Consider the following 10,653-nt stretch of genomic DNA (forward strand, 5'->3'; position numbering starts at 1 on the left):
CCGGGTAAGACTCATACCAGCCACACCAATCACACCGTATAACCTGTGATCTGAACCCAGTTAACAGCATGATAACAGAGGAGCCTCTGAAAAGATGGCTCACAACAATAATAACCCGATTTTTGTAACTATGTACAAGTATTGCAGACAATCCGCACTTGGGATGGGTGCCCAGCATCCACTACGGACTATGAGAAATAGAATTATCGGTAAGTAAATTCTTATTTTCTCTGACGTCCTAGTGGATGCTGGGAACTCCGAAAGGACCATGGGGATTATACCAAAGCTCCCAAACGGGCGGGAGAGTGCGGATGACTCTGCAGCACCAATTGAGAGAACTCCAGGTCCTCCTCAGCCAGGGTATCAATTTTGTAGAATTTTACAAACGTATTTGCTCCTGACCAAGTAGCTGCTCGGCAAAGTTGTAAAGCCGAGACCCCTCGGGCAGCCGCCCAAGATGAGCCCATCATCCTTGTGGAGAGGGCATTTACAGATTTTTGGCTGTGGCAGGCCTGCCACAGAATGTGCAAGCTGAATTGTACTACAAATCCAACGAGCAATAGTCTGCTTAGAAGCAGGAGCACCCAGCTTGTTGGGTGCATACAGGATAAACAGCGAGTCAGATTTTCTGACTCCAGCCGTCCTGGAAACATATATTTTCAGGGCCCTGACAACGTCTAGCAACTTGGAGTCCTCCAAGTCCCTAGTAGCCGCAGGCACCACAATAGGTTGGTTCAGGTGAAACGCTGAAACCACCTTAGGGAGAAACTGAGGACGAGTCCTCAATTCCGCCCTGTCCGAATGGAAAATCAGATAAGGGCTTTTACAGGATAAAGCCGCCAATTCTGACACGCGCCTGGCCCAGGCCAGGGCCAACAGCATGACCACTTTCCATGTGAGATATTTTAACTCCACAGATTTAAGTGGTTCAAACCAATGTGACTTTTTGGAACCCAAAAACTACATTGAGATCCCAAGGTGCCACTGGAGGCACAAAAGGAGGCTGTATATGCAGTACCCCTTTTACAACGTCTGAACTTCAGGGACTGAAGCTAGTTCTTTTTGGAAGAAAATTGACAGGGCCGAAATTTGAACCTTAATGGACCCCAATTTCAGGCCCATAGACACTCCTGTTTGCAGGAAATGTAGGAATCGACCCAGTTGAATTTCCTCCGTCGGGCCTTACTGGCCTCGCACCACGCAACATATTTTCGCCAAATGCGGTGATAATGTTTTGCGGTTACATCCTTCCTGGCTTTGATCAGGATAGGGATGACCTCATCCGGAATGCCTTTTTTCCTTCAGGATCCGGCGTTCAACCGCCATGCCGTCAAACGCAGTCGCGGTAAGTCTTGGAACAGACAGGGTCCTTGCTGAAGCAGGTCCCTTCTTAGAGGTAGAGGCCACGGATCCTCCGTGAGCATCTTTTGAAGATCCGGTTACCAAGTCCTTCTTGGCCAATCCGGAGCCACGAATATAGTGCTTACTCCTCTCCATCTTATCAATCTCAGTACCTTGGGTATGAGAGGCAGATGAGGGAACACATACACTGACTGGTACACCCACGGTGTTACCAGAGCGTCTACAGCTATTGCCTGAGGGTCCCTTGACCTGGCGCAATACCTGTCGAGTTTTTCCCAACGGTTTATAATCATGTGGAAGACTTCTGGGTGAAGTCCCCACTCTCCCGGGTGGAGGTCGTGTCTGCTGAGGAAGTCTGCTTCCCAGTTGTCCACTCCCGGAATTGCTGACAGTGCTATCACATGATTTTCCGCCCAGCGAAGAATCCTTGCAGCTTCTGCCATTGCCCTCCTGCTTCTTGTGCCACCCTGTCTGTTTACGTGGGTGACTGCCGTGATGTTGTCCGACTGGATCAACACCGGCTGACCTTGAAGCAGAGGTCTTGCTAAGCTTAGAGCATTGTAAATGGCCCTTAGCTTCAGGATATTTATGTGAAGTGATGTCTCCAGGCTTGACCATAAGCCCTGGAAATTCCTTCCCTGTGTGACTGCTCCCCAGCCTCGCAGGCTGGCATCCGTGGTCACCAGGACCCAGTCCTGAATGCCGAATCTGCGGCCCTCTAGAAGATGAGCACTCTGCAACCACCACAGGAGGGACACCCTTGTTCTTGGTGACAGGGTTATCCGCTGATGCATCTGAAGATACGACCCGGACCATTTGTCCAGCAGGTCCCACTGGAAAGTTCTTGCGTGGAATCTGCCGAATGGGATTGCTTCGTAGGAAGCCACCATTTTACCCAGAACCCTTGTGCATTGATGCACTGAGACTTGGCTCGGTTTTAGGAGGTTCCTGACTAGCTCGGATAACTCCCTGGCTTTCTCCTCCGGGAGAAACACCTTTTTCTGGACTGTGTCCAGGATCATCCCTAGGAACAGAAGACGAGTCGTCGGAACCAGCTGCGATTTTGGAATATTGAGAATCCAATCGTGCTGCCGCAACACTACCTGAGATAGTGCTTCCAACTGTTCCCTGGATCTTACCCTTATCAGGGAATCGTCCAAGTAAGGGATAACTAAAATTCCCTTCCTTCGAAGGAATATCATCATTTCGGCCATTACCTTGGTAAAGACCCGGGGTGCCGTGGACCATCCAAACGGCAGCGTCTGAACTGATAGTGACAGTTCTGTACCATAAACCTGAGGTACCCTTGGTGAGAAGGGTAAATTTGGACATGAAGGTAAGCATCCTTGATGTCCTGAGACATCATGTAGTCCCCTTCTTCCAGGTTCGCAATCACTGCTCTGAGTGACTCAATCTTGAATTTGAACCTCTGTATGTAAGTGTTCAAAGATTTTAGATTTAGAATCGGTCTCACCGAGCCGTCCGGCTTCGGTACCACAACAGTGTGGAATAATACCCCGTTCCCTGTTGCAGGAGGGGTACCTTGATTATCACCTGCTGGGAATACAGCTTGTGAATGGCTTCCAAAACTGTCTCCCTGTCAGAAGGAGACATCGGTAAAGCCGACTTTAGGAAACGGCGAGGGGGAGACGTCTCGAATTCCAATTTGTACCCCTGAGATATCACCTGAAGGATCCAGGGGTCTACTTGCGAGTGAGCCCACTGCGCGCTGAAATTCATTGAGACGGGCCCCCCACCGTGCCTGATTCTGCTTGTAAAGCCCCAGCGTCATACTGAGGGCTTGGCAGAGGCGGGAGAGTGTTTCTGTTCCTGGGAACTGGCTGATTTCTGCAGCCTTTTTCCTCTCCCTCTGTCACGGGGCAGAAATGAGGAACCTTTTGCCCGCTTGTCCACGAAAAGACTGCGCCTGATAATACGGCGTCTTCTCATGTTGAGAGGCGACCTGGGGTACAAACGTGGATTTCCCAGCTGTTGCCGTGGCCACCAGGTCTGAAAGACCGACCCCAAATAACTCCTCCCCTTAATAAGGCAATACTTCCAAATGCCGTTTGGAATCCGCATCACCTGACCACTGTCGTGTCCATAACCCTCTACTGGTAGAAATGGACAACGCACTTAGACTTGATGCCAGTCGGCAAATATTCCGCTGTGCATCACGCATATATAGAAATGCATCTTTTAAATGCTCTATAGGCAAAAATATACTGTCCCTATCTAGGGTATCAATATTTTCAGTCAGGGAATCCGACCACGCCAACCCAGCACTGCACATCCAGGCTGAGGCGATTGCTGGTCGCAGTATAACACCAGTATGTGTGTAAATACATTTTAGGATACCCTCCTGCTTTCTATCAGCAGGATCCTTAAGGGCGGCCATCTCAGGAGAGGGTAGAGCCCTTACAAGCGTGTGAGCGCTTTATCCACCCTAGGGGGTGTTTCCCAACGCACCCTAACCTCTGGCGGGAAAGGATATAATGCCAATAACATTTTAGAAATTATCAGTTGTTATCGGGGGAAACCCACGCATCATCACACACCTCATTTAATTTCTCAGATTCAGGAAAACTACAGGTAGTTTTTCCTCACCGAACATAATACCCCTTTTTGGTGGTACTCGTATTATCAGAAATGTGTAAAACATTTTTCATTGCCTCAATCATGTAACGTGTGGCCCTACTGGAAGTCACATTTGTCTCTTCACCGTCGACACTGGAGTCAGTATCCGTGTCGGCGTCTATATCTGCCATCTGAGGTAACGGGCGCTTTAGAGCCCCTGACGGCCTATGAGACGTCTGGACAGGCACAAGCTGAGTAGCCGGCTGTCTCATGTCAACCACTGTCTTTTATACAGAGCTGACACTGTCACGTAATTCCTTCCAACAGTTCATCCACTCAGGTGTCGACCCCCTAGGGGGTGACATCACTATTACAGGCAATCTGCTCCGTCTCCACATCATTTTTCTCCTCATACATGTCGACACAAACGTACCGACATACAGCACACACACAGGGAATGCTCTGATAGAGGACAGGACCCCACTAGCCCTTTGGGGAGACAGAGGGAGAGTTTGCCAGCACACACCAGAGCGCTATATATATACAGGGATAACCTTATATAAGTGTTTTTCCCCTTATAGCTGCTGTATCTTTAATACTGCGCGTAATTAGTGCCCCCCCTCTCTTTTTTAACCCTTTCTGTAGTGTAGTGACTGCAGGGGAGAGCCAGGGAGCTTCCCTCCAACGGAGCTGTGAGGGAAAATGGCGCCAGTGTGCTGAGGAGATAGGCTCCGCCCCCTTATCGGCGGCCTTATCTCCCGTTTTTCTATGTATTCTGGCAGGGGTTAAATGCATCCATATAGCCCAGGAGCTATATGTGATGTATTTTTTGCCATCTAAGGTATTTTTATTGCGTCTCAGGGCGCCCCCCCCCCCAGCGCCCTGCACCCTCAGTGACCGGAGTGTGAAGTGTGCTGAGAGCAATGGCGCACAGCTGCGGTGCTGTGCGCTACCTTATTGAAGACAGGACGTCTTCTGCCGCCGATTTTCCGGACCTCTTCTGCTCTTCTGGCTCTGTAAGGGGGACGGCGGCGCGGCTCTGGGACCCACCCATGGCTGGGCCTGTGATCGTCCCTCTGGAGCTAATGTCCAGTAGCCTAAGAAGCCCAATCCACTCTGCACGCAGGTGAGTTCGCTTCTTCTCCCCTTAGTCCCTCGATGCAGTGAGCCTGTTGCCAGCAGGACTCACTGAAAATAAAAAACCTAATTTAAACTTTTACTCTAAGCAGCTCAGGAGAGCCACCTAGATTGCACCCTTCTCGTTCGGGCACAAAAATCTAACTGAGGCTTGGAGGAGGGTCATAGGGGGAGGAGCCAGTGCACACAAACTAGTCCTAAAGCTTTTACTTTTGTGCCCAGTCTCCTGCGGAGCCGCTATTCCCCATGGTCCTTTCGGAGTTCCCAGCATCCACTAGGACGTCAGAGAAACAAAGATTCTGTTTTCCTGACCCTAGCCGTTCTGGCTACATAAACCTTCAAAGCCCTCACTACATCCAGTAACTCGGAATCCTCCAAGTCAGTAGTAGCCACAGGCACCACAATAGGTTGGTTTATATGAAAGGATGAAACCACTTTCAGCAGAAATTGTGGGCGGTCCGCAATTCTGCTCTATCCGCATGGAAAACCAGATAAGGGCTTTTATGTGACAAAGCCGCTAATTCTGACACACGCCTAGCCGAAGCCAATGCTAGTAGCCTGACCACCTTCCACGTGAGATATTTCAATTCCACCGTTTTGAGTGGTTCAAACCAGTGGTATTTCAGGAAACTCAACACCACGTTAAGATTCCAAGGTGCCACCGGGGGCACAAAAGGGGGCTGAATGCACAGCACTCCCTTCACAAACGTCTGAACTTCAGGTAGAGAAGCCAGCTCTTTTTGAAAGAAAATGGATAGGGCCGAAATCTGGACCTTAATGGAACCCAATTTTAGGCCCAAAGTCACTCCTGACTGTAGGAAGTGAAGGAAACGGCCCAGCTGGAATTCCTCCGTAGGGGCATTCCTGGCCTCACACCAAGCAACATATTTTCGCCATATACGGTGATAATGTTGAGCTGTCACGTCCTTCCTAGCCTTTATCAGCATAGGAATGACCTCATCTGGAATGCCTTTTTTCGCTAGGATCCGGCGTTCAACCGCCATGCCGCCAAACGCAACCGCGGTAAGTCTTGGAACAGACAGGGCCCCTGCTGCAACAGGTCCTGTCTTAGAGGAAGAGGCCACGGATCTTCTGTGAGCATTTCCTGCAGATCCGGATACCAGGTCCTCCACGGCCAATCTGGAACGATGAGGATTGTTCTCACTCCTCCTTGTCTTATTATCCTCAACACCTTGGGTATGAGAGGAAGAGGAGGAAATACATAGACTGACCGGAACACCCACGGTGTCACTAGGGCGTCTACCGCTACTGCCTGAGGGTCTCTTGACCTTGCGCAATACCTCTGTAGCTTTTTGTTGAGGCGGGACGCCATCATGTCTATCTGTGGCAGTCCCCACCGACTTGCAATCTGTGCGAAGACTTCCTGATGAAGTCCCCACTCTCCCGGATGTTAGTCGTGCCTGCTGAGGAAGTCTGCTTCCCAGTTGTCCACTCCCGGAATGAACACTGCTGACAGTGCGCTTACGTGATTCTCCGCCCAGCGAAGAATTCTGGTGGCTTCTGCCATCGCCACTCTGCTCCTTGTGCCGCCTTGGCGGTTTACATGAGCAACTGCTGTGACGTTGTCTGACTGGATCAGAACCGGTTGGTCGCGAAGTAAGTTCTTCGCTTGACGTAGGGCGTTGTATATGGCCCTTAGTTCCAGGATGTTGAAGTGAAGACAAGTCTCTTGACTTGACCAAAGACCTTGGAAATTTCTTCCCTGTGTGACTGCTCCCCAACCTCGGAGGCTTGCGTCCGTGGTCACCAGGATCCAGCCCTGAATGCCGAATCTGCGGCCCTCGAGAAGGTGAGCACTCTGCAGCCACCACAGGAGTGATACCCTGGCCCTGGGGGATAGGGTGATCAACCGATGAATCTGTAAATGTGACCCGGACCATTTGTCCAGTAGGTCCCATTGGAAAGTCCTTGCATGGAACCTGCCGAAGGGAATGGCCTCGTATGATGCCACCATCTTTCCCAGGACTCGAGTGCAGTGATGCACTGACACCTGTTTTGGTTTCAATAGGTTCATGACAAGAGTCATGAGTTCCTTGGCTTTTTCTATCGGGAGATAAACCCTCTTCTGGTCCGTGTCCAGAATCATGCCCAAGAAAGACAGACGAGTCGTAGGAACCAACTGCGACTTCGGGATATTGAGAATCCAGCCGTGTTGCTGCAACACCTTCAGTGAAAGTGACACGCTGTTCAGCAACTGCTCTCTTGATCTCGCTTTTATGAGGAGATCGTCCAAGTATGGGATAATTGTGACACCTTGCTTGCGCAGGAGCACCATAATTTCCGCCATTACCTTGATGAAAATTCTCGGGGCCATGGAGAGACCAAACGGCAACGTCTGAAATTGGTAATGACAGTCCTGTACCGCAAATCTGAGGTACGCCTGATGAGGTGGATAAATGGGTACATGAAGGTATGCATCCTTTATGTCCAGGGACACCATAAAATCCCCCCCTTCCAGGCTTGCAATGACCGCTCTTAGCGATTCCATCTTGAATTTGAACCTTTTCAAGTATAGGTTCAGGGATTTCAAATTTCATATGGGTCTGACCGAACCGTCCGGTTTCGGGACTACAAACATGGTCAAGTAGTATCCCTTTCCTTGTTGGAGGAGGGGAACCTTGACCACCACCTGTTAAAGATACAATTTTTGTATTGCATATAACACTATCTCCCTTTCCTGGGGAGAAGTTGGTAGAGCCAATTTGAAAAATCGTCGAGAAGGCACTTCTTGGAATTCCAGCTTGTAACCCTGAGAAACAATTTCTATTGCCCAGGGATCCACCTGGGAGTGAACCCAGATGTGGCTGAAATTCCGAAGACGTGCCCCCACTGGGCCGGACTCTGCCAGTGGAGCCCCAGCGTCATGCAGTAGATTTTGTAGAGGCCGGGGAGGACTTCTGTTCCTGTGAACTAGCTGTGTTGTGCAGCTTTTTTCCTCTGCCCCTACCTCTGGCAAGAAAGGACGCACCTCGCACTTTCTTGTTTCTTTGTGACCGAAAGGACTGCATTTGATAATGCGGAGCTTTCTTATGCTGTGAGGGAACATAAGGTAAAAAATTTGATTTTCCAGCTGTAGCTGTGGAGACTAGGTCCGAGAGACCTTCCCCAAACAATTCCTCACCCCTGTAAGGTAAAACCTCCATATGCCTTTTTGAGTCAGCATCACCTGTCCATTGCAGTGTCCATAGGACTCTTCTGGCAGAAACCGACATAGCCTTTATTCTAGAACCCAGTAGACTAATGTCTCTTTGAGCATCTCTCATATATAGGACAGCATCTCTTATATGCCCCAGGGTCAATAAAATAGTATCCCTATCTAGGGTATCCATCCCCTCAGATAAAGAATCCGTCCATGCCGCTACTGCACTACACACCCAGGCCGACGCAATCGCCGGTCTGAGTAAGGTACCTGAATGTGTATAAATGGCCTTCAGGGTAACCTCCTGTTTGCGATCCGCAGCATCTTTGAGGGTAGCCGTATCCTGTGACAGCAGGGCTACCTTCTTGGATAAGCGTGTTAATGCTTTGTCCACCCTAGGGGAGGATTCCCATCGTAACCTATCCGTTGATGGGAAAGGATACGCCATAAGAATCCTTTTGGAAATCTGCAGTCTTTTATCTGGAGATTCACAAGCTTTTTCACATAACTCGTTTAGCTCGTGTAAGGGGGGAAAGGTTACCTCAGGCTTCTTTCCCTTGTACATATGTACCCTCTTGTCAGGGACAGGGGGTTCCTCTGATGTGCAAAACATCTTTTATTGCCATAATCATATATCGAATGGATTTTGCCAATTTTGGCTGTAACTTTGCATCATCGTAGTCGACACTGGAGTCCGAATCCGTGTCGGTATCCGTGTCAACAATCTGGGATAGTCGGCGCTTAAGAGACCCTGACGGTCCTTGCAACATAGGACCAGGCATGGGTTGAGACCCTGACTGTCCCAAAGCTTCAGCCTTGTCTAAACTTTGTGCAATGAGTTTACACTAGCATTTAAAACATTCCACATATCCATCCAGTCAGGTGTCGGCGCTGCCGGCGGAGACACCACATTCATTTGCTCCCGTTCCTCTCCAACATAGCCTTCTTCCTCAGACATGTCGACACACGCGTACCGACACACCACACACACACACAGGGGATGCTCTATTTGAAGACAGTTCCCCCACAAGGCCCTTTGGAGAGACAGAGAGAGAGTATGCCAGCACACACCCCAGCGCTATATAACCCAGGAATAACACAGTAACTTAATGTTTGCCCAGTAGCGCTGCTGTATGTAATTTGCACCGAATTATGTGCCCCCCCCCCCCTCTCTTTTCAACCCTCGTCTACCGTGGTATAAGCAGGGGAGAGTCCGGGGAGCTTCCTCTCAGCGGTGCTGTGGAGAAAAAATGGCGCTGGTGAGTGCTGAGGGAGAAGCCCCGCCCCCTCGGCGGCGGGCTTCTGTCCCACTTAAAATGTAAAATTTGGCGGGCGCTCATACATATATACAGTGCCCAGCTGTATATATGTTATTTTTTGCCAAAACGAGGTTTATATTGCTGCCCAGGGCTCCCCCCCTGCGCCATGCACCCTTACAGTGACCGGAGTATGTGAGGTGTATGGGAGCAATGGCGCACAGCTGCAGTGCTGCGCGTTACCTCAGTAAAGATCATGAAGTCTTCTGCCGCCTCTGAAGTCTTCTTTTCTTCTCATACGCACCCGGCTTCTATCTTCCGGCTCTGCGAGGGGGGCGGCGGCACGGCTCTGGGACGGACGGCGAGGGTGAGACCTGCGTACCGATCCCTCTGGAGCTAATGGTGTCCAGTAGCCTAAGAAGCAGAGCCTATCAACTCACAGAAGTAGGTCTGCTTCTCTCCCCTCAGTCCCTCGATGCAGGGAGTCTGTTGCCAGCAGGCTCCCTGAAAATAACAAACCTAACAAATATACTTTCTGACGGGAAACTCAGGAGAGCTCCTGAAATGCACCCAGCTCCTCTGGGCACAGTATCAAACGGAGGTCTGGAGGAGGGGCATAGAGGGAGGAGCCAGTGCACACCCAGAGTCAAAGTCTTTCTTAAAGTGCCCATGTCTCCTGCGGAGCCCATCTATCCCCATGGTCCTTACAGAGTCCCCAGCATCCTCTAGGACGTTAGAGAAATTAAATTATTCCAGTTTGGAACAAGGATGTAACATAACAAAATGTGAAAAAAAGTGAAGCGCTGTGAATACTTTCCGGATGCACTGTAAAGCTATATATAGGGTGGGTATTATATCTATATATAGTGTGGAGAGAGAGAGATATAGAGATATAGAGAGATAGATAGATAGATAGATAGATAGATAGATAGATAGATAGATAGATAGATAGATAGATGCTACACAACAGCCACCAGCTCCGTGCCAGCACCATGACCCGCGGCGCAGCCCGAGCCCTGACTCCCACGTCCTGGCGGGAATTACCTCAGCTGAGGCGGCTAGCGGCATCCTGATTCCTGACTGTCAGATTCCCTAGAGAGCCGCCAGCGTCAGAGGATTAGCGCGCTCTGAGGAGGATTGTCCTCTCCGTGCCGCCGTCCA

General features: G+C 50.1%; 1 protein-coding gene across 2 annotated transcripts in view; it reads right to left on the bottom strand.

Moving 5' to 3' along the window:
• Positions 1 to 10,652, bottom strand: part of LOC134945787 (nuclear factor 7, brain-like) — a 180,398-nt gene extending 169,746 nt beyond the window's left edge. For both annotated transcript variants that reach the window (XM_063935286.1, XM_063935285.1), the window contains exon 1: positions 10,537 to 10,652. In XM_063935286.1, coding sequence (XP_063791356.1) covers positions 10,537 to 10,560 — 24 coding nt within the window. In that variant the 5' untranslated portion in view covers positions 10,561 to 10,652. The remainder of the gene's footprint in view (positions 1 to 10,536) is intronic.
• Between the last annotated feature and the right edge of the window lies 1 nt (position 10,653).

The sequence above is a fragment of the Pseudophryne corroboree genome, chromosome 7 (assembly GCF_028390025.1).
Source record: "Pseudophryne corroboree isolate aPseCor3 chromosome 7, aPseCor3.hap2, whole genome shotgun sequence".
Lineage (NCBI taxonomy): Eukaryota > Metazoa > Chordata > Amphibia > Anura > Myobatrachidae > Pseudophryne > Pseudophryne corroboree.